Here is a 26,936-nt window from a genome sequence, read left to right as displayed (position 1 = left end):
TGTCGTCTAATGAGGTGTATAGTGTTTATATTTTTATCTTATATCTTTTTGGGAATCCTAGATTTTCTTTGTCATTTCTTCTTTGTACTCTTGAAATTGTTTTTGCACTTCCCTTTTTATAACATTGTCCAATTCTGTCATCATTTTTTAAATGGTTCTTTTGTTCATCACTCTCAGAAGGTCTTTTCCTGGGTTGTTGTTGGCTTTGGGATTTGGTTTGTCTTGATTGTTCATGAATCTTGTAATTTTTCATTGTGATTTACACATTTTGGATCAGAAATTATCAGGGCTGTGGCCTGAGCTTGACCTATTTATGCTGGATAGGTGGCAGCCCTTGCTTGGCCCATCTAGCTTAAACTGGACGGACTAACTCACACTGGATCCCTGGAGCAGCAGAGCTTGTACACGTGCTTGCCTCTGGGCTATCTGAAAGGAGCTGGTCTGGTCTTCTTTTATCAGAGTCTGGGAAGGTTGGAGTTGTGCCTCCAGGATGGGCATGTACTTTGGAAGGGGTGCGCTCCCACACATATACCAGAGTTTGGTTGTGCTTTGGCCCCAGGTTGCTTCTTACCCTTCTGGTGGCTGTTGGTTGGTCTCTGGCTTGTGTGTGCGCACGTGTGTAGCTCTGGATGGGGAGCGATCCACCAGCAGCTGTGGAGGGCTGGGGAGACTTAACTTCAGGCTTTCAGGATGGGTGTGAGCCTTTGGAATGGGAAGGCTCTCTTGGGTATATAATATAGGCTTTTGTCTATTGTTTTCAGGCCCTGTTTCCCTGCCAAAATCGGGGTTGTGGAGGACTCAGGGTCCTAGTGCCCACTCAGTAAGAGTCCTGGTAGCCTCTTACTAGGAAGCCATCAGGTGGGGTGGGGAGGAGTGAGGAAAGATTCTGGCTTCTTTATCTTTTTCATGTGTGATGCCCCTTTTTGGGTGGGAGGAAAGAGTCTGGGCTGAGCTCTGTGTGTCATTACCAGTGCTGTCTCCTGTGTGTGTGTGAGGTTCCCAGCAGGATACTCACTCACTACAGATACTAGTGTTGTGAGCTGACTGGTGGCACTGTGTTAGAACTCTGCATCTGGTTGCTGGAGTCTCACTGATCAGGTCCTGGAATCCCGCAGAGCTGCCCTTGCAGCATAGTCACATTGGTTGTGGGCTCACCCATAGAGGGTCTGGATTTATTTTGCCACACTGCTGGTCTCATGTAGCTGCAAGGCTGCTTTCGCAGATTAGCCACACAGCTGGTGTGAGATGGGAGAGGGTTCTTAGTGTATTTCCATCCTTATGTGCACATTATTTTTTCCCATTCCTGTGATTCTCTATTAGTTTATCTGTTCATTGTTGTCAATCTCTTGGGGGGAGGTGCATATTTAGGATCCTAAATCTCTGTTTGGCTAGAGAGAGCTAGGGTGATTCCCTATTGTTTTGCTGCCATTTTCTTTAATCTGCCCTGTGTGGATTTTTATTTATTTATTTATTTATTATTTATTTATTTATTTATTTGTTTAATTATATATTTGTTGTGCTGGTCCTGGGACTTGAACTCAGAGATAGCTAAGTGCTATCCTTAACTTATAAAAAAGGTAGCTCAATACGTTTATTTGAATTAGGGAAGGGAAGGGGAACAACAGAATGGTGAGACAGAGGACAAGGGGGGGAACCAATGCAACAGCGACATACACAAGACAATATGTTAGAAATGATCTGTACAGGGGCTGGGAAGGTGGCTCAGTGGTAGAGCGCTTGCCTTGCATGCCCAAGGCCCTGGGTTCAATTCCCCAGCACCACATAAGCAAAAAGAAAAAAGCCGGAAGTGGCGCTGTGGCTCAAGTGGTAGAGCGCTAGCCTTGAGCTGAAGAGCTGAGGGACAGCACCCAGGCCCAGAGTTCAGACCCACGACCAGACCCAAAAAAAAAAAAAAAAAGAAATGATCTGTACACCTTGAGGAAATTAGGGGGAGAGAAGGTAGTTGAAAAATGAGGGAAGGAGCAAGAAATGTACTTATTACCTTACTTATGCATAACAGTAACCTCTTTGTACATCACCTTGACAATAAAAAATATACTAAAAAAAAAAAAGCTCAAAGCTAGTGTTCAACCACTTGAGCCACAGTTCCACTTCTGGCTTTTGCTGATTAGTTGGAGATAAGAATCTCACAGACTTTTCTGGCCAGATTGGCTTCAACTGTGTAACTAACAAAGCACATATTATGGCATATTATTCATAATATAATCATCAGTATGTCTTTGAATAGTGCTGTAAGTAGATGGAATTTTTACTATATTTATATGCTCATTAGAAATAGTATTCAAGGGGCTGGGAAGGTGTCTCAGTGGTAGAGCGCTTGCCTTGCATGCTCAAGGCCCTGGGTTCGATTCCTCAGCACCACATAAGCAAAAAGAAAAAAGCTGGAAGTGGCGCTCAAGTGTTAGAGCACTAGCTTTGAGCTGAAGAGCTGAGGGACAGTGCCCAGGCCCAGAGTTCAGGCCCCCACAACCGGGCACAAAAAAAAAACAACAAAACAAAAGAAATAGTATTCAACATTTTAAACTTTTTTTTTGTCAGTCATGCGGCTTGAACTCTGGGCCAAGGCGCTGCCCCTGAGCTCTTCAGCTCAAGGTAAGTACTCTATCACTTGAGCCACACCACCACTTATGGTGGCTAATTGGGGATCAGAGTCTCATGGACTTTCCTGCCTGGCCTGGCTTTGATCCATGATCCTCAGAACTCAACCTCCTGAGTAGCTAGGATTACAGGCATGAGCTACCGGTGCCGGGCTCATGGCTATCTCTTAAAAGGAATAGCTTTCAAGGGATGGATGGCTTCCTATGTTCCTTAAAAGCCTTCGCCATTCTTATTGTGTTTTTGTGCCATGCCTGACACCACCCGAGGATGCCACATCTTCGTAGCCTTGCAGGGCCTTTGCCTAGGTCCAACAAGGTGGAGCCTGGGCTCCAAGAGGCCACTGTTGGCCATCAAGTAATCTCTGTGGGGTGTGAAGATTGTCCTGTGTCTGATGTACAAAGGCTGCGGACCAGTCCCTGCAGCCCTTGGCTCACCTTCTTATGGCCCTGGGGACACCAAAGGCCTGGAAAAGCAGGCCATGCTCCTTCCCTCACAGCACTCTCCATTGGCCCAAACTGACTTGGCAGTTCTCTTCGTGGCTAAGAGAAGGAAGCGATATTTTAAGTAGAATTTGAATCCCTAGATGGAAGCAGTGAATTTAATTATTTCAGAGTGTAAAATGAACATAGAAAAATGAACATGGCATGTTGTAGACAATGTACATCAGGAGGGGTTATACAGAGGGGGTACAAGGAGCTGTCCTAGGAAGTGATATTTGAAATAGAATTTGAATCACTAGATGGAAGCAGTGAATTCAACAGCCAGGGACTGATCTTGAAAGACAGAGAAGACAAGCAGTTTTCAAGATCTTAGAGATGTACTTGGTTGCATAAAGGACAGGATAAAAGACACAAGGTTGAAATGGGATGCCAAGGGGAAATGGAGGCTTGAAGAAGTTGGAGAAAGAGCCTGGCCTCATGAGTTTGGAGTAGAATTTTTTTTTTTTTTTTTTTTTTATTTATTCAGAGTAGAATTTGGATTTTGTTCTCAGGGGATAGTTAGCCATACTAGTTTGGGGTGCATTTCAGTTTTCCCATTGTTTGTGACTCAGTCTGGAGAGGTTTGCTTTTTTAGGGCTTTCTTCAGATCTTCCAGGCTAGCTGGTCTATTGGTGTACTGTAATTTATAGATAGCCTTACCATCTGGTGTTCTGTGGTTAGTCAAGGTAGTAGATAATTTTGGTAATGTATTCAAATAAGCAACTTTCAAATTGGTTCTTTTCTATATTTTGTCATCTCTGCTCAAATTTTGATTCCTTCCTTCTGCTGGGTTTAGGTTGACTCTTTTCTTTTTGTGAGTTCTTAGGCAACAATGTGAGCTTATTAATTTGAGATTTTTTTTCCTGAGATTGTACACACCTGAAATGTTTCTCCTTAGTTTCACTTTGCTGTTGCCCTATATTATTCCCTATGCTATGTTCTCCTTTTACTTCTGCTCAAAATGTGTTGTATTCTTTTTTTTTTTTTTTTTTGGTCGGTCGTGGGGCTTGAACTCTGGACCTGGGCGCTGTCCCTCAGCTCTTCAGCTCAAGGCTAGCACTCTACCACTTGAGCCACAGCGCCACTTCCAGTTTTCTGATGGTTTATTGGAGATAGGAGTCTCACGGTCTCTCCTGCCCGGGCTAGCTTTGAACCGCGATCCTCAGATCTCAGCCTCCTGAGTAGCTAGGATTACAGGCGTGAGCCACCAGCGCCCGGCTCTTTTTTACTTTTTAATTAAAAAATTATTAGCATATATTAGTTGTATAAGGAGCTTGGCATATTGTGACATTTTCATACATGTGTCGGTTTCATATAACATATATGGATCAAACTTATCCCTTCAATTCTCCTATCCTATTCCACCTTTAAAAAATTTTCATATTGTTATTATTAAGGTGATGTCCTATGAGGTTACAGTTATATAACTTGGTTAAAGAGTACATTTCTTTTTGGACAATGTCACCCTTTCCCTCACTTTCTCCCAATTATTCCTTCCCTCCCCCACCCATAATTTGTATAGTTAATTTTCAACATTGTGTCTAGTGAATAACACTGCTACATTTGTTTACCCTTTGTCCCTCCATTTCTGTGCCTCCTGTTACTCTCCCAGACAGTATTTTCTAGTTCCCCATGGGATTTTTTCTCTTTGAATAGTAGCTCTTTAAGAGAGCTTAATTTCTTTCTTTTTTTTTTGGGGGGGGGTCTGGTCGTGGGGCCTGAACTCTGGGCCTGGGCACTGTCCCTCAGCTCTTCAGCTCAAGGCTAGTGCTCTACCCTTGAGCTACAGCGCCACTTCCAGCTTTTTTCTTTTTGCTTATGTGTGCTGAGGAATCGAACCCAGGGCCTCATGCATGCAAGGCAAGCGCTGTACCACTGAGCCACCTTCTCAGCCTGAGAGCTTAATTTCTACCACTTTGTGAGTTTTCCTGTTTTGCTTCTGTCATTAATTTCTCCTTTCCTCACATTATGGTCAGATGTTTTTTTGGGGGGGGGTCCGGTTGTGGGGCCTGAACTCAGGGGCCTGGGCACTGTCCCTCAGCTCTTCAGCTCAAGGCTAGCGCTCTACCACTTGAGCCACAGCTCCATTTCCGGCTTTTTTTTCATTTTGCTTATGTGGTGCTGAGGAATCGAACCCAGGGCCTCAGGCATGCAAGGCAAGCGCTCTACCACTGAGCCATCTTCCCAGCCCTGGTCAGATGTTTTGAATGATACCTGTTTTATAAAACCTATTGAATTGGAGTCTAAGAGACTGTCCTGGGGATGTCTCACACACACCTGAAAAGAACATGTATTCTGAGGCCTTTGAATACATTTCCAGCAAATGTTTGATATATCTGATTGGCTTTTCCTGTAGCTCAAGTTGTCCATTCTATTTTCTCCTTTATCTTTAATTTGTTTGTGTAACTATTGTGTAGAGTGGGGAATTGACATTGCCATGCATTAACTTAGAATAATTCTCCCTAAAATTGTTTTTTTTTTCTATAGCTTTTGACCTACTCTTCTTAATTGTGGTGATATTTAAGAATGCTTTATTTTCTTATTGTATAGTATCTCTTGTTAATAGAGAATATCTTAAAAACATAATGGGTACCATCCATTTAGTCTGCAGTGTGTACTCCCCACCCTGCTCTATTCTTTCTGCATGAAATCTTTCTGCCATTTTAGATCCGTGTGTGTGTGTGTGTGTGTGTGTGTGTGTGTGTGTGTGTGTGTGTGTGTGTGTGTGTGTGTGTGTGTGTGTGTGTGGTGGCTGGGGAGGTGAGGGTTGTATTCTTGACCTAAAATGAGCCTCTAGCCCTTGCCTACCATGTGCTCACTCTAGGGGGAGCCTCATAGACAGCAAGTTGATACATACTTTTCATTTATTCTGCCACACCCTATTCTCTGATTGCCTGTTTAAAGTGCTTTCATTCAAGCAAATCCTGATAAGGAAGGATTTCTATCATTTGCTGTTTGTTTCCATACCTTTTATCCTTGGTGTGCCTCACTTTTTGCATGATGACTGTTAGGAGATGGATGTTTGTAGTACTACATTTGAATCTCTATGCATTTTATTTTATGTATGTTCTATAGGAGTCCTGTGGGATTCTGCTTCACATGGAGTTGTGAATCCACACCAGCACAACTTCAAAAGACAACATAAAACCTACTGCTCACTCCCCTCAGTTGTTGATAATATAGTTTTCTAATGTGTGCTGTTATAGTTATCCTTGTATGCATAGACTAAGAAGTTTGGATGTATTCTGTCTTTATCATGTGAGAATAGAAATAATACGAGCTTTAAAGTATGTATATATTTATATGTCTGTGTATGTTTTTCTAGTGTGTTCTGGTACCATAGGTGAACTCTGTACTTTAATCTCTCACTTGGTTTGTTTCCTCATAGTTGGCTATCTACCACTTAAGTAACCATGTTTCCCACATAGGTTTTTGCTGGAGAATTTGCAATTTATGCTTATAGATCTTTCTGTGTGGCTTAGCTTCCAACCTCAGTTCTTTGATCTCTCCCTTCTGAGTGTATTCATTTGTATTGTACCAAGACTGACCTTAAAGTCCTGATCCTCAACCTCTCCTATGCTGAGATTACAGACATGTGCCACATGTCCAGGTAGTACTGGTTGCATAAATTCGCTTTGCTGAACGCAACACAGTTCATAAAATATCAGCGTACAGAATTAGAAGAAAAGGAAATAATAAAGAAAATTTTTCAAGCTAAATGAGGACTGCTGTATGCATAGGTAGAGTTCTACAATCTGATTTGAGAGGATGACTGTATTTAAATGAAAGCCCAGCACCATGAACTTCGGGATGTATTTCCTGATGTATGAACTTGGGCCCAATGATTCCTTGTGTCCACATACTATTCCATGAGTTCCTACCAATCTCCCTTGTCAAAGATACTAGAAGAGCTTAGTGACATAACTTAGAGTTGTAGAGAGGCATGAATTCCCTCACATGTAAGAATGGGGAGTAGAGAATTACAAAGAAAGTATAAAAATGAAACGGAAGTGTGCCTCAATTGCTTGAGTTCCAGCAATGAGAAAAGGTACAAAACAACATTGTGAAGACTTAAGATCAAACCCCTATAATTAGCACAGGAAAAACAAATATGAAAAAATACGTATATAAAACTCTTCAAACAGTCCCTATATGAACGAAAGCTGGTTATGAAGGGGAGTTGGTTATATAGACAAAACTATAGATGTGAGAATATTCAGGTGCATGTTACCCTTCACTATTACTTTATTTTAGAAGAAGTTTTTCTGCCTTAATTTATCATTCCATCTTTCTATAATGAACTTCATGTACTAAAAGTCTGCCAAAAGAAGGAAATAGCTCTTATTAACTACTAGAGCCATAGGTCCAGATCTACATTTCTACTTGTTAATTAGAGAGATTTCAAATATATGTATGCCTAGGTATTAGAATCCCCATTCTCAGTATTGAGTAGCCAGGATTATATGCATGAACCAATAGGCTCCACATGATACTTTGTTGTAGTTTTCAGACTTGAAGCATTAAGGCCCTTGGTTTACCCAATACATTTTCATTTCTAAATAAGTAAATAACACTGTACACAACTGAGTGAAACATAAAGCTTCCAAAGCTTATTTGTATTTAGAAGTTGATAAAGAAGAATCTGTGTGGACAGAAAGCAAGACCAGAGTAGTCAGTTAGAGCCTCACAAAGACCCCAGTGATGCAGCTCACAGCACCTGGTACTTAAAGATCTGGGGGAACATCGTTTTTGTCTTTCTTGTGCATGTTATTGCCAGAGTTTTCTGCATCAAGAGTATATATATGATTATCTGTACCTACTGATGAGTCAAACGTGTAAGCTTGCTTATTGCCTTGAAAGTGTAGAATTTGTGTTTGGGATTTGAGGTGTGATTGGTAATTCATTTATGTATGGTTTAATTTATTGATGAATGGAGATGTCTTCATATCAGAATCATGATTCTCAAGCCTAGCCTCCCAAGTCCTCCGATGAAGGCCTCTACCATCAAGGCCAGGTCATATGAGGGCATAGAACTGTCACTTAGCCACCTTTAGCAGGGGTCTTTGTGCTGAAATTCACCTAAGAATTGTGTCTAATGTCTTAGTTCATCTTTTTTTGTTTTTTTTTTTTTGTTGGTTGTGGGACCTGAACTCTGGACCTGTGTGCTGTCCCCCAGCTCTTCAGCGTAGACCACTACTCTACCACCTGAGCCTCCGCCCCACTTCCAGCTTATGTGGTGCTGAGGAATCGAACCGAGGGCCTCATGCATGCACGGCAAGCACTCTACCACTGAGTCACCTTCCCAGCCCCTCTTAGTTCATCTTGAAGGAATCTCTTCATGCAGGGGATGTCTACTATAAATAACTGCCTCTTATTCATAGACTGCCACAGTTTCAGCTGTTGCATTTCTTCAGATCTCTAGACACCACACACCCACACCTTGTCCCCGCACACCAAGAACTGTGGCTTTGGGACTAGATTTGCCCACGACACTCTGTAGGTATGGATGGATTATAAGCCTTTAGAAAACAAGTTGAGGGACGGAGTTCAGCCTTTCCGCTGCTCCCACTTTCCCTATGTAACAACAGATCAGATGCCAACACACTGAATCTTGTGGCCCCTTGATCTCGACTTACCAACATCTAACACAGGCAGAAATCAATTTCTTTCATTTACCACTAATGGAGTCCCTAAAACATTCGGTTCTCAAAGTGTGAAGGGACTGACACCCCTGGAAATGACTTTAGTTCTCACTTCTATTAGAAGGCCCCACACTCTTGCTGTCTGTGTGATTCTTTTCTGACAGTATTTTCCTTACACTGTGAATATATTAACCCATTGCCTACTTAGCCGACAGTTTCAGATCAGAGATATTGATGGGAGTTACTGATATGAGAGGATCCTCTGGAGCAATTTTGATTAAAAAAAAAAAAATCTCTCTTCTTCACAGCCTGATAAACAATATGCTACACCATAGGTATCTTAGGAAACAAAGCATGTTGTTACAACATCACAAATTCAGTGAAATGTCAGAGTCAAATAACACAGTGAATCCAAATTTGAAGAAAAAGGCATTGGATAGCATGAGGGAACATGCTGTTTGTCCTTGTGTTTTGTTTTGGTGCTGCTATTAATGCTTTAATTGAAGAATTTTTGCTGTCCCACATTTACACTCATGAATAATAATCTACCACTGAGATCTGGTCTCCACTTCATCTGCTGGTGATTAATTGGAGCTAAGGGTCTGATGGATTTCTCTGCTTGGGCTGGTTCAGAAGCTGGATTCCCTAGTCTAATTGGCATGCAGATTGTAGATGTGGGTCATGAAAACCCAATATTGCTATGAGTCTTTTTATGGTGTACCAAATACATTTTCATTTCTAAATAAGTAAATAACACTATACACAACCTAGTGAAACATAAAGCTTCCAAAGCTTATTGATGAAGAATCTGTGTGGACAGAAAGCAAGACCAGAGTAGTCACTTAGAGCCATGAATCATGCCTTTTTGTTCTCTGACCTCACAAAGACCTCAGTGATGCAGCTGACAGCACCTGGTACTTAAAGCCCTGGTTGAATTTGGTTTTTGTCTATCCTGGCAGGTCATTGCCAGAGTTTTCTGCAAGAGCATATATATGATTATCCTGTACCTACTGATGAGTCAACCGTGTAAGCTTTCTTATTGCCTTGAAAGTGTAGAATTTGTGTTTGGGATTTGAGGTGTGATTGGTAATTCATTTGTGTATGGTTTAATTTATTGATGAATGGAGGGGTCTTCATATGTGCCTCACATTGCTGTCAGAATCATGATTCTCATGCCTAGCCTCTCAAGTCCTCTGATGAAGGCCTCCACCATCAAGGCCAGGCATGTGAGTGTACAGAACTGTCACTTAGCCACCTTTTAGCCGGGGTCTTTGTGCTGAAATTCACCTAAGACTTGTGTCGAATGTCTTAGTTCATCTTGAAGGACTCTCTTCACACAGGAGATGTCTACAAATAACGGCCTCTTGTTCATAGACCGCCTTAGTTTCAGCTTTTCCACTTCTTCAGATCCCCAGACACCACACATGAGGCCTGAACTCTGGGCCGGGGAGCTGTCCCTCAGCTCTTTAGCTCAAAGCTAGCGCTCTACCACTTGAGCCATAGCACGGCTTCCGGCTTTTTCTGTGTTTTGGTGCTGAGGAATCGAATCTGGGGCCTCATGCATGCAAGACAAGCACTCTACCTCTGAGCCACTGTTCCAGCCCTACTATGAGTCTGTAAAAGCCCAAAGACTTTATTTTTATTACAATTTTTCTGACCCCTAACCCTTGAGGTACTCTATACATCTTGTTTTCTATATGGGTAATAGTACTACCCCACAACCCAGTGAAATAAAAGTGGTTGCTACTTATTATTTTTTATTGGAATGTTGACAACAGTCCATTGGGAACAGAAAGTCAGAGTGAGCTTATTGTGGCAATTGAACACCCAAATTGTGCATTTCTTGCTGTGACCTCACAAAGACCCACTGGGATGCATTCCCAGAACAGAGCACTGAAACACTGACTATACTTTATTTATTTATTTTTTGGGTCCTGTCGTGGAGCCTGTAATCTGGGCCTGGGTGCTGTCCCTCAGCTCTTAAGCTGAAGGGTAACGCTCTACCACTTGAGCCACAGCACCACTTTCGGCTTTTTTTTTCTTTTTGCTTATGTGGTGCTGAGGAATCGAACCCAGGGCTTCAGGCATGCAAAGCAAGCACTTTACCACTGAGTCACCTTCCAGCCTTACTTGGTTTTCTTTTCTTTCTTTTCCTGGGCACAGTAGCTTATGTGAACACAGTGAAAACATCTTACGGTGTTGTTTTGAAATCTACATGTTGTAGGTAAGAGTAAGGCTGCTTCTTGCTGTGATGGTTTTGTTGTTTGGGTTTGGGGCTTTAGAATTGTGGCAGTAATAGTAGTTCACTAATGTACTGAATGAGTGATTAAGTGATGTAATGCGGGTATAATGCGGGTGTGTTCATTTTTAGTTTGCATGGGTTTGAAACTTAACATAGTCCTGACTTTGGGGTTTTAGAGTTGCACAGGTTTTCCCTAATCATTCCAGTTTTGAAGAATTAGACATAGAACTCCTGATAGATTCTGTGACTCCTTCACACCAAAGCAGTGAAACCTTGGGCCTTTTTAATAAATTTTTAACAACATATTAGTTAAACATTAGAGCATTTCCTTGTTATCTTTTATATGATTACAGTTATTCCAAATGTCCAGAGTCTCTTGTCACTTACCCGACCACATGCACTACATTCAAAAACATTTTCTTTTTTTGGGTCCGGTCATGGGGCCTGAACTCTGGGCCTGGGCGCTGTCCCTCAGCTCTTCAGCTCAAGGCTAGCGCTCTACCATTTGAGCCACAGCACCACTTCCGGCTTTTTTTCTTTTTGCATATGTGGTGCTGAGGAATCGAACCCAGGGCCTCATGCATGCAAGGCAAGCACTTTACCACTGGGCCACTTTCCCAGACCCCAAAAACATTTTCAACACATTTTATTATTCAATTTTTTCTACTTGGAAATAATACATTTTAAGCATATTCAACCTCCTCCATCGTTTTTAGCCCAACCCCACTGTGCTAGTATCCACACTCCCAATAGTGTATTTCTGTTTTCCGGTGCGTTCATTTCTCTGTTGACAACAGCTTTCTTTGTGGTTATTTATGCTGTGTTCATATGTACTGTCATTGTGATTGAAAATTATTCTTTTTTTCTTCTTTTCCTTCTCCATTGCCCTTTTCTCCCAATAGCTCCTTAGTTGGATTCATGTTGTAGTTTGTCCATATACATTATATACATATATATATATACATATATATATATACACACACACAGGCACACATACACATATACACATACATGTATGTATATCTAGTATCATTATTTATGCATAAACATGTACATGCCTTTGAATGTATATTGTGGTAGATCAACATTTCACATGTGAGTGAACATAGACATTCTTTTGTCTTTAATGCAGCAGTGTGGTATTCCCTAGACACCATGTTCCAAATGATGTTTGCAACTAGTGGGTGGGGACAGGAGGGAATAACTGGGGGAGAGTGAGGGAAGAGGGTGACATTGTCTCAAAGGAAACATATTATTTTACCTGACTTATGTGACTGTGTCCTGTCTGTATATCACCTTTGTGATAATCATTACAATAAAAAATATATGTATAAAAATATAAAAAGAGAAACGTATTCTTTACCTGACTTACATAACTAATCCCCTGGTAGATCATCTTTATAATAATGATAAAAAAATTAAAAACTAAGAAGCTAAATTATTTCCTAACTGGATAAAGGCTGTTTAGGAAGGAGAGTTGGTTATAAAGCTAAACTTACAAATGTGAGAATATTCAGGAGCATGTTATTCTCTCCTATTACTTGTATAGTTATAATTGACTCAATGTTTATATTTGACTCCTCCTCTAGTGACCTTCAATTAAAGAAAACTCTTGAAAGGAGAAATTCAATCTTAACAACTACTGGTTAATTTGTGATACAAATTTCTCGTGAGTGTCTGCCTAGGTAGGTAACAATCTCCTTTCTCTGTCTTGAGTAGCCAGGATGATATGCATGAGCCAACAGGCCCCACACAATACTATGAGTGTTAAAAGACAAAGGAGACCAGCTTTTGTTGTAGTTTACAGACTTGAAGCATAAAGGTCTTTGGTGTACCGAATACATTTTCATTCCTTCTTTTTTCTTTATATTATTTTCTTTAGGGTCCAGTTGAGCAGCCTGTACTCTGGGCCTGGGCGCTGTCCCTCAGCTCTTCAGCTCAAGGCTAGTGCTCTACCACTTGAGCCACAGCGCCCCTTCCGGCTTTTTTCTTTTTGCTCATGTGGTGCTGAGGAATCGAACCCAGGGCCGTCAGGCATGCAAGGCAAGTGCTGTACTACTGACCACCTTCCCAGCCCCTTCATTTTCATTTCTAAATAAGTAAATAACACTATACACAACCTAGTGAAACATAAAGCTTCCAAAGCTTATTGATGAAGAATCTGTGTGGACAGAAAGCAAGACCAGAGTAGTCACTTAGAGCCATGAATCATGCCTTTTTGTTCTCTGACCTCACAAAGACCTCAGTGATGCAGCTGACAGCACCTGGTACTTAAAGCCCTGGTTGAATTTGGTTTTTGTCTATCCTGGCAGGTCATTGCCAGAGTTTTCTGCAAGAGCATATATATGATTATCCTGTACCTACTGATGAGTCAACCGTGTAAGCTTTCTTATTGCCTTGAAAGTGTAGAATTTGTGTTTGGGATTTGAAGTGTGATTGGTAATTCATTTGTGTATGGTTTAATTTATTGATGAATGGAGGGGTCTTCATATGTGCCTCACATTGGTGTCAGAATCATGATTCTCATGCCTAGCCTCTCAAGTCCTCTGATGAAGGCCTCCACCATCAAGGCCAGGCATGTGAGTGTACAGAACTGTCACTTAGCCACCTTTTAGCCGGGGTCTTTGTGCTGAAATTCACCTAAGACTTGTGTCGAATGTCTTAGTTCATCTTGAAGGACTCTCTTCACACAGGAGATGTCTACAAATAACGGCCTCTTGTTCATAGACCGCCTTAGTTTCAGCTTTTCCACTTCTTCAGATCCCCAGACACCACACATGAGGCCTGAACTCTGGGCCGGGGAGCTGTCCCTCAGCTCTTTAGCTCAAAGCTAGCGCTCTACCACTTGAGCCATAGCACGGCTTCCGGCTTTTTCTGTGTTTTGGTGCTGAGGAATCGAATCCGGGGCCTCATGCATGCAAGACAAGCACTCTACCTCTGAGCCACTGTTCCAGCCCTACTATGAGTCTGTAAAAGCCCAAAGACTCCATTTTTATTACAATTTTTCTGACCCCTAACCCTTGAGGTACTCTATACATCTTGTTTTCTATATGAGCAAATAGTACTACCCCACAATCCAGTGAAATATAAAGTGGCTGCTACTTGTTATTTTTTATTGGAATGTTGACAACAGTCCATTGGGAACAGAAAGTCAGAGTGAGCTTATTGTGGCAATTGAACACCCAAATTGTGCATTTCTTGCTGTGACCTCACAAAGACCCACTGGGATGCATTCCCAGAACAGAGCACTGAAACACTGACTATACTTGGTTTTCTTTTCTTTCAATACAGGTAAAATTCCTGGGCACAGTAGTTTATGTGAACACAGTGAAAACATCTTACATTGTTTTGGAATCTACATGTTGTAGGTAAGAGTAAGGCTGTTTCTTGCTGTGATGGTTTTGATGTTTGGGTTTGGGGCTTTAGAGTTGTGGCAGTAATAGTTCACTAATGTATTGAATGAGTGATTAAGTGATGTAATGCGGGTATAATGCGGGTGTGTTCATTTTTAGTTTGCATGGGTTTGAAACTTATCATAGTCCTGACTTTGAGGTTTTAGAGTTGCACAGGTTTTCCCTAATTATTCCAGTTTTGAAGAATTAGACATAGAACTCCTGATAGATTCTGTGACTCCTTCACACCAAAGCAGTGAAACCTTGGGCCTTTTTAATAAATTTTTAACAACATATTAGTTAAACATTAGAGCATTTCCTTGTTATCTTTTATATGATTACAGTTATTCCAAATGTCCAGAGTCTCTTGTCACTTACCCGACCACATGCACTACATTCAAAAACATTTTCTTTTTTTGGGTCCGGTCATGGGGCCTGAACTCTGGGCCTGGGCGCTGTCCCTCAGCTCTTCAGCTCAAGGCTAGCGCTCTACCATTTGAGCCACAGCACCACTTCCGGCTTTTTTTCTTTTTGCATATGTGGTGCTGAGGAATCGAACCCAGGGCCTCATGCATGCAAGGCAAGCACTTTACCACTGAGCCACTTTCCCAGACCCCAAAAACATTTTCAACACATTTTATTATTCAATTTTTTCTACTTGGAAATAATACATTTTAAGCATATTCAACCTCCTCCATCGTTTTTAGCCCAACCCCACTGTGCTAGTATCCACACTCCCAATAGTGCACATTTCCGGTGCATTCATTTCTCTGTTGACAACAGCTTTCTTTGTGGTTATTTATGCTGTGTTCATATGTACTGTCATTGTGATTGAAAATTATTCTTTTTTTCTTCTTTTCCTTCTCCATTGCCCTTTTCTCCTAATGGCTCCTTACTTGGGTTCATGTTTTAACTTTATCCATATAAAGTATATACATGTATGTATATTCACATATCTAGTATTCCTTTGTTGATTTTTTTTTGGTCAGTCATGCTGCTTAAACCCTTGGCATTGTGCTCCGTCCCTTCGCTCTTGTGCTCAATGCGAGCCCCACTGGGCCACTTCCGGTTTTCTAGTGGTTTATTGGAGATGAGTCCTAGGGACTTTGTTGCCGGGGCTGGCTTTGTTGGTGACAGCAGATCTCAGCCTCTTGAGTAGCTATGAAAACAGGCTTCAGCCACTGGAGCCAGGTTAAATATCTGGTAGTGTTATCTCTACATGGATATATACATACATCAGTCTGAAGGTGTATTGTTTTTTTTTTTTTCCCCAATCCTGGAGATTGACCTCAGTGCTTGGGCATTGTCCCAGGATTTCCTTTGCTGAAAGCTAGCATTCAATCACTTGAGTACTTCATGTCTCTCAGTTGGTGGCTATTTTTTGTTTTGTTTGTTTGTTTATGTGGTAGTGAGGAATGGAACTCAGGGCTTCATACATGCTAGGGAAGCACTCTACCAGTTAGTCTTGAATATATTCTTTTTTTTTTTGTCGGTCGTGGGCCTTGAACTCTGGGCCTGGGCGCTGTCCCTCAGCTCTTCAGCTCAAGGCGAGCGCTCTACCACTTGAGCTACAGCACCACTTCCGGTTTTCTGGTGGTTTATTGGAGATAGAAGTCTCACGGTCTTTCCTGCCCGGGCTGGCTTTGAACCATGATCCTCAGATCTCAGCCTCCTGAGTAGCTAGGATTACAGGCGTGAGCCACCAGCGCCCGGCACCAGCTTTTTTCTTTTTTGCTTATGTGGTGCTGAGGAATCGAACCCAGGGCCTCAGGCATGCAAGGCAAGTGCTCTACCACTGAGCCACCTTCCCAGCCCTTGAATATATTCTTGTAGATCAACATTTCAGCAGTGAATGAAGATTTAAGAAATTTTGTTTTAAATGTTGCAGTGGTATTAGGTAGACACTTTGTTCCAAATGATGTATGCAACTAGTAGGTGGGGACAGGAAGGAATAACTGAGGGAGGGTGAGGTGGAGTGGTGAGATTTTCTAAATAGAAACATACTCTTATGTAACTATTACCTCTGTGTGTCACCTTTTTGATAATAATGAAAATTTAAAAAGTAAAAGAGAAACGTCCTCTTTAGTTGACTTACTTAACTCTAATCCCTTTGTACCTCATCTTCATAATAACCATAAAAAAAATTTTAACTTTTTTTTAACCAATGTGGGGCTTTGAACTTTGTTGTATTCACCAACGAAGGCTAGTCTCCAAAAGTTGAGGTACAGCTGCACGTCTTGCATTTTCTGAGTTGTTTATTAGAGTTGTGTGTCCTGGATCCTCAGTGCTTAACCCACTGGTTAGCTAGCATTTCACGGGTTAGCTTCTCACACCCATATTTCAAAAATAGAAAAGGTCTGGGAATGTGGTTTAATTGTAGAGTATTTGCTTCTCATGCATGAAGCTTTGTGTTCTTGTGTTCTATATATACAGAAAAAGACATTGCTAGCCTTGCGGAAAAGGAAGTTCAGCGACTACCCAAGCCCTGAGTTCAGTCCCTAGGACTAGCAAAAGAAAAAAGAAATAATATTCTTTAGAATATTTTCTAACAATGAAGGCTGGTGTGTTTCCCAGCTATATTGAACTGCATTTTACCCTTATTACTCGTGTACTTGTAGTTTATAGGAACTCTGCATTCTCCCTGGTCCCAGAAAATACTGAGTGTTAAGATGCAAGAGTCCAGCTTTTTTCTTTTTTTTTGGTTCTCTTTTCCTTCCTTTTTCTTTCCTTCCTTCCTTCACTCTTTAGCTCAAGGCTAGTGCCACTTCCGGTTTTCTAGTGGTTTATTGGAGATTGAGTTTCATGGCTTTTCTTGCATGGGCTGGCTTTTAACTGTGATCCTCAGATCTCAGCCTCCTGAGTAGCGTGGATTACAGTCATGAACCACCAGCGCCTGGCTGGAGTCCAGTTTTTCTTAGTTTGTCACATCCTTGATGGTACCGTACCCAATACATTTTAATTGTAAATAAGCAAATATAATTGTTTACAACCTAGTGAATCCTAAAGCTTCCACAGATTCTTATTTGTATTTAGAAGTAGATAAAAAAAAAATCAGTGTGGACAGATAGAGTGGTTACTTAAAGCTACGATTTGTTTCTTTCCCTTTTTTTTTCAGCTTTTCATTAAATAGGTTTATCAACTTTAACAAAACAATTGGCAGACATATGTTTGCATCATTTAAAAAAACTCTTTTAAGCCAGGTGCAGGTGACTCATGCCTGTAATCCTAACTACTAAGGAAACTGAGATCTGAGGATCACAATTTGAAGCCAGTCCAGGCAGAAAAGTCCTCATGAGATTTTTTTTTTTTTTAATTTTTATTTTTTATTGTGAAAATACTGTACAGAGGGGTTACAATTACATGGGCAAGATAATGAGTACATTTCTTATCAAGCATTGTAGCCTCCTCCTTTGTTTCCCCTTCCCATCCCTTCCCATCCTCCCTCTTTCCCTTTTTTTTTTTAACCTCACAAAGACCTCAGCGATGAAGCTCACTACACCTGGTAGATAGTCCTGAGTGAACCTGTTTTTGTCTTTTTTGTGCAGATTACTTTTCAGACTTTCCTACATCAAGAACATATACCTGATTATACAATAGAACATTTCATTGTTACTTTCTTATATAGTTACACTTACTCTAAACATCATTAGTCTCTGTCACTCATCTGACCCTATGTCCCACATCCAGAAACATTTTCAACAGATTTTATTCAGTCTTCAATCTTGCTAATAATACATTTGAAACATCTTCAACTTCTTCCATCCTGTTTTAGCCCTATCCTGTTAATGCTAGTATCCACACCCCAATAATCATTTTTCTATTCCTGTCACTCAGCTCTTCAGCTCAAGGCTAGCGCTCTACCACTTGAGCCACAGTGCCATTTCCGCCTTTTTTCTTTTTGCTTATGTGGTGCTGAGGAATCGAACCCAGGGCCTCATGCATGCAAGGCAAGCACTCTACCACTGAACTACCTTCCCAGCCCACAACAAAAACTTTTTAAGGGGTATTTTGTTTATAAACTTGTCTTATCTTGTCCTATTTAATGCTATGTCCTCCAATTGCTTCCATTTTCCTCTTAATGATACAATTTCATTTGTGTTTATGGCTGTGCAACTATTCCACAGACCCATTTGTCTACATAGCACTGCCATCCATTTGTCTGTCATTGAACACCTTATCTCATGAACCACTGGCTATTGTGAATGCTGTCACAATAAATGTAGATAATACAAGTGTCTTTCTTACATGTTTATTTGAGATGTGCGGAACAGTGGTAGAGTGTAATCCTCTGGATTGTTTATTTTTCAATTCATGTGACCTCCATACTGACTTCCTAGACAGTTTCTAATTTCATCTCTATCACTTCAAACAGCACAAACCCACTCTTCTTTATGGCTGAGTAGATCTCCATTGTGTGAACGTCCCAAATTTTCTTGATCCACTTTTCCATTGATGGGCACCTGCACTGAATTCACAATAGGGCAGTTGGGAATAGTTATGGGATACATTCAGATACAGTCATTCTTACAGTACATTGATTTGGATTTTTCGTATATATATTGAGGAATGGTGTAGCTCAAAGTTCTAGAAGTCTTAGTGTTTGAATGTTTTGAGAAACCTATATACCAGTTTTCCTAGTGGGTGTACTAGTAGTAACATTTATATTATCAACTTGTATATTTAACTTTATATTTTCTCCTGAATCCTTGTCAGCATTGGCTGCTCGTTGTTTTAATGGTGTGATTCTCAATGGTGTCAGGGGAAATTCCAATGTAGTTTTGATAGCACATAGGAAAAATGTATTTATTAGGCATTTGCACTTATTCATATGAAGAGTATCTATACTCTCTTCTTGTGTTTGTGTGTGTGTGTGTCATTGTTTTACTGGATTTGGAAGCAGAGCATTGCAGAGCACAAGGAAAACTCAACACTTGGGCCATATCTTGGGCCTTTTGTGCTCTAGTCAGTTTTGTAAATATGAGTTTGTGTTTATTTTCCTGCTTGTCTTCTCCTGTGATCCTCCTGTCTTCTCTCCTACATATAGCCAGGCTCTCAGATGTACACCACAATAGCTAGCTTTTTAATTGGGATAGGTCTTTATGAAGCCAAACCATGATCCTCCTGATTTCTGCTGAGTAGCTTTACTTACCTGGCCTTAGTTGCTTGCTTTTCGCTTGGATTAGTTTGGCTTGTGGTATTTATTTTAATGTGTTTTGGATATATTCTAGACATTCATACCTCATTGGATTTTCTCCTGTAAGCTGTATCCACATTCTGTTCTCTTGCTGGGCCAAAGCTTTTAGATAGAATATGATTCAATTAGATCTGTCAGTTCTCCATCTCATTTCTCAAGCTATGGGAGTCCTAAAAGAAGCGTGATCTCTGTTTTTGGAGTCCTATTCAAAAAGTCATCTGTGCTTAGGTTTTGAAGAGTTCACCTAGTGTTTTCCCCATATTTTTTTCAAGCTTCAAATCTTTGGTCCATTTTGAGTTGATTTTTGTACAAGGTGAGGGATAGTGATGCCGTTTGTCATCAGTATGGATGTCACGTTTTCCAAGCATCATTTCTTGAAGGGGGCTATCTATTTCATAGTGGATTTTGGGGGGAACATTTGTTAAGAATCATATGGCTATAGTTGTAGGAGCTTGTTTCTGGATCTTTCCTTGATCTCCTCGGTTTGGGTGTCTGTTTCTGTGTGACTCTGGGGTACAAATTCAAGTCTGTTTTCATTGATATTAATAATATTGATCATTTTGCTCAGGAGTGCTTAAGGATTCAGGATTTTTCTATACTTCCATATCACTTTTTGGATTAAAGGTTCTATTTCTGTAATGAATAACATTGAAGTCTTGATGGACGTTGCAGAGTTTTATCACTTGTGGGGCGAGGCCATATTAGTAATATTGAATATTTGATCTCTGAACACAAGTAGTTTTTCCATCTTCTAGTATGTTTTACAGATTCTTCTTCCTTGCTTTACAGTTTTCAGAACAGTTGTCTTTCTCCACCTTAGGTAAGTTTCCCTAAGGGTATTTTTTTCTGTGGCTATCTATTTGTGTTTAGAAAGGTACTGACTTGTGCATTGCTTTTATATTATGGTTGTTTGCTTAAAAGGTCTAACAGATCTAAGTTTTCTGGAAGAGCATTTTTCAAAGTATAGGATCTTTTTTTTTTCTTGTCATGGGGCTTGAACTCTGGGCCTGAGCACTGTGTGTCAGCTCCTCAGCTCTACTGCTTCAGCCATAGCAGCACTTCTGGTTTTCTGGTTGTCAATTGGAAATAAGAGTTTCAGAGCCAGCTGGCTCTGAACCAGGATCTTAAGATCTCAGCCTCCTGAGTAGCTGAGATTACAGGCATGAGCTATAGGTGCCTGGCAAATACAGGATCTTTTAAGTATAAAATCATATACTTAGGGAATGATCTCTCCCTTCTTCCTTTGTATTTCTTTCATTTATCTCTCTTATTGAGGGGTTTCTTTTTGTTCCGGAAATGGGTTCATAGTTTTCCTTTAGTATTGTCATGTTTTTACCTGATTTTGATTTCAAGGAGATCCTGGCTTAAGAGAATTGAGTTTGGAAATATCCTTCCCTTTTATTTTATGTGGCAGTGTGCGAGAATATGTGTTAGTCCTTTTCCAAAGGTCTGAGAGAATTCAGCATCAAGACCATCTAGTGCTGGGCTTTTCTTGCTGAGAGTTTCCATGATTTACTTGCTCTGCTCGTTACTAATCTGTTTTCAACTTGGTAAATCCAATGTGTCTCAAAATTCAGTCACTTCTGGATTTCCCAATTTGCTGTAGTATATATAAATCCTCGAAAATCTTTCCTGATGCTGGCTCACAACTGTAATCCTAGCTACTCAGGAAGCTGAGATCTGAGGATTGCAATTAGAAGCCAGCCCAGGAAGAAGTCCCCATGACACTCTTTATTTCCAATTAACCACTCAAAACCAGAAGTAGCTCAGGTAGTTCGCTATCCTTAAGCACAAAGAGGCTCAAGTATAGCACCCAGGCCCTGAGTTCAAGCCCCACATCAACTAAAAAACAAAACAAAACTTCCCTAATGATTCTTTTGATTTCAGTGGTATCATCCTTTCCTCTTTTTATCTTACATCTTTTTTTCTTCTTGTTAGCTTGGATACATGTTATGACTCTGTTTCTTTAGTCCTTTGTATTGTTCTCTTAGTTTTTATTTCATTTATTTCATCTGTGATTTTATTGGTTCCTTCTCTTTTTGGGTTTTCTTATTTTTATAAGACCTTAAAGTAGACCATGCAAGAATTTATTTAAGGCAATGTTTAGCGATAAACATCCTTGGATTATAACCACTTTCAACTTTTGTCTGTCTGACATTGTTAGTTGGTGATGACCATGAATCCTGCCGAAGGTGAGGAAGAAATTACAACTATTAGAGAGGAGCTCAACAAGCATTATGATCTCCTAAGAACATTAGGCCAAGGGACTTTCGCTGAAGTCAAGTTGGCCAAGCATAAAATAAGTAAAAAGATAGTGGCAATCAAGATTATAAATAAAGTAGAAAACTCTGACCACCCTTGTTCTGAAGCCCTAATATTAAGAAACCTGAATCATCCACATATTGTCAAACTATACCATGTTATTGAAAGCCCTATGACAACTTGTTTGGTGCTTGAGTATGCTACCAAAGGTGACCTCCTTGAATATGTTATGGAGTACAAATGTCTGAAGGAAGAGGAGGCCTGCAGGATATTCCACCAGCTTGTAGATGCCGTAGAATTTTGTCACAAAAATCACGTTGTACATCGTGATCTCAAACCAGAAAATATACTAATTGATAATGACTATAACATTAAACTGAGTGATTTTGGCCTCAGTGCCTTTTTTTCAGATGAGAAACAACTCGAATTATATTGTGGTACATTGCCATTTATGGCCCCAGAAATTATACGGTGCCAACCTTACCACGGCCCAGAAGTAGACATTTGGAGTCTTGGTATAATTCTGTTTTTCATGGTCACAGGTTCAGTTCCGTTTCCATCAGAGAATTTTGCAGAGCTGGAAGGACAGTTTCTTCAGCTAAAGAAAGTCATGCCAGCTTACATCTCACCAGAATTGTATTCTCTTATATGTGACATATTAAAAATTGATCCTCTAGAAAGACCTCTAATAACACACCTCAAGAGGCACATATGGCTAAAGAACTCACCACCGGGTTTCATAAGAAATAAGCGCAAGGCTTCTTATGCTCGTGTTACGAAAGTTATGTGTGCGATGGGGTTCAGCCTATGTGACATCAGGGAGAGTCTACTGTATGACCAGTACGACAGCACAATGGCAGCATACCTCTTATTAGAAGAAATGTCACCTGAAGATGCTGTCAATGCCATACAGACCAAAGCACAAGACCAAGGAGATACAACTTGCAAGCTCCCCATCATTTCATCAGTAATACAGAGAGACAGGGAGCCTTGTGGGCACAGTATCACCCTGCCCTTGCAAAATTATGTGTCTAAGGATGAGGCCAGCTCATCAGAGGAGAGCATGAGCAAGGCCTCAACAGCACCTCCAACTCGCCCTCGCTATAGGCGGCTGATGAGCTCATCTGCTTGGAACCCATCAGACCCACCTGGTGCTGGCTCTGTGCCAGTCTGCACAAATGCAAGTGGGAGGCACTATGGGCAGCCAATGAGCTCATCCCCTGGGAGCCCATTGGCCAAGCCTGGTACTGACCTTGTGCCAGTCTGCACGAGTGGAAGCGGGAGGCAAATATACATTAGGGACTTGTTCCTTGCCCAGAGTTCTCCAGACACTCTAGTAGATTGGAATTCCAAAGCTGCCTGCTTCACAGGCACAAGTGCCAACTCCCAGGGGCTTGTTGGAAGAGCTTCCACTGCCAACAATGAAACAAAGCACAGCCTATCCCCATACTCTCAGGTGGTGTTAGTTAACTTAACTCGTTGGTGCTACCCGGTTTCAGCAGAGGTCACCAACAATCTAAGAAAAGTCAACAAATCTGTCCAAGTTTCGGTGGTGAAAAACTCACTGGCACCATCAAATTCTCAATTCACTACCAGAGATACTTGTCAAAGCACTCAAACTTATTTACCAACCCACTCATCAGTACTGGAGGACAACCTCAGTGGTCAGCTCCAAGTTGCACCAACCATCGAGCACAACACAGAAGTCATCAACCCCATTGAAGACTCCAAGAAAAAAAATACCTCCTTGAGACAGTCATGTCCCAAATTTGCTACCATGATTGCTGGTCACAGCACCAAATACTACTCATCCTACCGGTCCTCACTACCTGAAAATGATGAAAGTGGTCAGCCCCAAGTTGCACCAGTCACCAACCATGACTCAGGGGACATTGTTCCTACTGAAGATTCCATAAAGCAAAACACCCTTCCCATACAAGGCAGCAACGAAACTGCCATTGAGAAGTGTAACATAAATCAGGAACAGACCAAAGATTCTAAAAAGAGAAGTCATCAAAGTATCCCAAGGAGGATTTTATCCTGCCTCCGCAGATTGTGTTGCTGTTGCCTGGGGACCAAAGCCAAATGCCCTAAAGTTGGAAAGAAAATTGCTCCTCAGAGTTGTCATCACTTAGAGGTAGGTGTTAGGCTAGCAATACTTGTGCTGAATGAGAGGTAGATTTTGCAAAAATGGCTTGCTGAGGGAGGTGGGAGGGGGAAGGAAGGGAGAGTTGTGGATGCCAGGGAACAGAATTCCAGATGGGAAGAATCAGTTTTAGAGACCTCATATAAGAGGATGATTATAGCCAGGAGTAACATTCTAGATACTCATTTCAAACTCACCAAGGCAGTTCTTTCACATATCTCCCTGCATTTTAGGGTTGATTGAGAGGATGTCAGCTCCAAGGATGATGACACCATGGGCCATATGTACAAATACCAGGAGGAAGAAATGAAGTATTTTTATAACTGAGGACTCAGCATGCCTGAACCAGGGACCACATCTATTTCAGCAGGTAGTTGTACACACAGCTGCAGACATTCCACATGAAATTCTAGACCTGATTAGTATTTGGAGGTAGAGATGAGCTGAACTGAAAGGCTTGCTGAGCTTAGCTTTTTTGCCCCGGCTTGAGATAATGTCAGATGCTCCACTGTGGAGCACTTGCCCCAACCCTTATGGGTTCATCCTGACACGTTTGTGAGGAGGGAAATTAGTCTTCTGGAAGGTAGGCTTCAGGCATGTAATGTCACTCTTGTCAGCATGAAGATGAGGACTGGCACACTTGGTCCAGGGAGGTTGCCCAGGTTGAGAGTGTAGTCCCAGTGTGCCTGGGTTGCAGTGCTGGGTAGAGCTGAGAAAAGCAGCCAGGGGGGCTGGTCTTTCCAACTAAGGCCCCTGTTTACTTTTTCCTCCCGTGCTGCAGTAGTCTTCCTCCTCACTCTCCACTGAGGCAGACCACCCACCCAATCACACTAGGTATCAAACTCCAGGGTCAGCACAAAGAGCCACAGCTTCTAGGGACAGATGCTAGGGACAGTGCCCACCTTCAGTTGCTCTTTTAACTTAGGACAGCTGTGAGTCTGGTACGTCAGACCCACTTACAGGGAAAAACTGTAGCTCCAAAGGATAAGGGCTTTGCCCAAAGTCATAAAGGGCTTGGAACCTAGGCCAGTCTACCTATGATGTTGTTACCAAAGAGCAGATCATCTCACAGTAAGACAGGCTGAGATAATGTTTAAGAAACTTTTTGCCCTAGATAGCCACGATCCTCCTGATTTCAGAGTACAAGAGTCAACCAGTTTACCTAGTCACATGTTATTAATAAGATAAGCAGAAGAGGTAAAAGTGGAATGCTGGCAAACAGCCACTATGCAGGTTGTACCACATCCCCCCCTTTCTTAGACATGCATATATCTGCATACCTGTGCTATTTTTACACCTACAGCCTTTCCAGCCAACTAGATGGAACAAGTTGCCTCTGTCCCCCTGTGAGACAGTCTCTCCCACCTGAACTAGGAGCTTATTTAGTGCAAAGGTTCCTGGTTGAGTTGACTCTTGGCCAGTCAAGGGACTTGAGATTCAAGTCCCTTTAATTCAAGTGGCCTTTTTGAAGGCTTCTCAGTAGCTACCAAGCATCTCTTTCATATGGAATTGCTGAATATCTCAAAATATGGCATTGTATACATTGTATACATGCTTTCTTTTGGTGGCTACATCCAGCAAACCTTACTTCTACAGTAAACATCAACAGTGCATGGGCATCTCAGGTCTATGGATGTTTAGAGTCTCTCTCCTTCACTTGTCTTCCTTGAGTGACATCTGGAAGGCATTCCAGGGCCCACCACACTTGGAAGTCATAATCTATCTTGGAGCCAGTTTTCCTCCATCCTCTCTCTCCTTTCACAGGCAAGCCAGCCCCTATGATCTTTCTTTCAGGGAAAATCATCTTCTCCTCTGGGCAAGCCAACCCTACTCAGACCTCAGGGAACCATCAGTCTCCTCCTGGGACAATTCAACATGAAACTTCCCAGGGCAAGTCCTTTTTACTCCCTATGGGCAAGACAACCCCAACCAATCTAAGGACTCGGTTGAACCAGACCATACTTGCATGCCAGGCACCTTGCCTCTTGTACTCCAAGCAGTCAAGCTTAACAGCTTCACTGGCACTGTATCACCACTGCTCCCCTGGAGAGTCTGTACAGGTATTGCCTTAACCATGTCAACTTTCCCCCCAAGCCAACAACCCATCTTGACTAAACAGTAAGGCCCAAATCATTCCCTTTGAGCCCATGGGGACTCATCCTATGCCAGAACAATACTCTTCTGATGCCTAGACCATGTCTTCTTTGATCCTAGACCGAATTGCCTGTGACTCCAGAATGGATCTCCTCCAACGATAGACCTTGGACCACTGGATAGCATACTTGTAACACTGGACACATCTGCTACATCATCTTGCCACTCAGAATAGTTTGAGACTTAAACTGGCTATCCTGAACAAGACAACAGCTTTCTTGCAACATCAGAACGACCAGCCAAACAAGTTGTATGTATGCCACCCGTGGTGCAGCTGTCCTTCAGTGCCCTCCTGCCACCCCATACGTGGGATTCCTGACTATATTTAGGATCTCCAGCTATGTCATTGTGAGCCTCCTACAATGTCCAGCCATCCTTGTCCAGTCTCTAGCAACTGCATACTGGGTCTCCAGCAACCTCAGATCAACCAGCTCATCAAGCTATGTGCCATCCATCAAACTCCAGTAACTGCATACTGGGTTTCCACCAACCTCAGACCAACCAGCCCATCAAGCTATGTGTCATCCATCAAACTACCTTTCATCAATTTGTACTTTTACCAGCAATAATAAAAATAATGTTTTATGATATACATATATATAAGATAACCTATCTTTTGCATGTGCACATATAGTACATATGCATATATGCATAAGCAAAAGGCAAGTAGTCCTCCTAAGTATGCCCTGGTTTCTCTTCCGATCATGTAAACTTTTTACCTTTTACTTTGTACATATTGCTGGCTTCAAGAAGCCCTGGAGAGTAGAGGAGACTATGGGAAATTGAAGAATACATACTTATTTAAA

At 41.5% G+C, this 26,936-nt stretch overlaps 1 protein-coding gene across 2 annotated transcripts in view; it reads left to right on the top strand.

Annotated features, from left to right (window-relative positions):
- LOC122100723 (serine/threonine-protein kinase MARK2-like) overlaps window positions 1-26,688 on the top strand; it is a 44,296-nt gene extending 17,608 nt beyond the window's left edge. The window contains exons 2-8 of one of the 2 annotated variants that reach the window (XR_006146237.1): window positions 12,572-12,667; window positions 13,295-13,361; window positions 14,274-14,350; window positions 20,358-20,388; window positions 21,733-23,967; window positions 24,210-24,346; window positions 26,191-26,688. Coding sequence is in view for 1 of the 2 variants with exons in the window: in XM_042671082.1 (XP_042527016.1) it covers window positions 21,739-23,967; window positions 26,191-26,253 (2,292 nt within the window). In the remaining variant the exon portion in view is untranslated. The remainder of the gene's footprint in view (window positions 1-12,571; window positions 12,668-13,294; window positions 13,362-14,273; window positions 14,351-20,357; window positions 20,389-21,732; window positions 23,968-24,209; window positions 24,347-26,190) is intronic. The other variant, XM_042671082.1, reaches the window with a different exon arrangement.
- The last annotated feature ends 248 nt before the right edge of the window (window positions 26,689-26,936 follow it).

This window comes from Dipodomys spectabilis, unplaced genomic scaffold (genome assembly GCF_019054845.1).
Source record: "Dipodomys spectabilis isolate Male_0828 unplaced genomic scaffold, ASM1905484v1 ptg000597l, whole genome shotgun sequence".
Classification (NCBI taxonomy): domain Eukaryota; kingdom Metazoa; phylum Chordata; class Mammalia; order Rodentia; family Heteromyidae; genus Dipodomys; species Dipodomys spectabilis.
The sequence above is the reverse complement of the archived record's forward strand: the minus strand, read 5'-3'. Positions and strand labels throughout refer to the sequence as shown.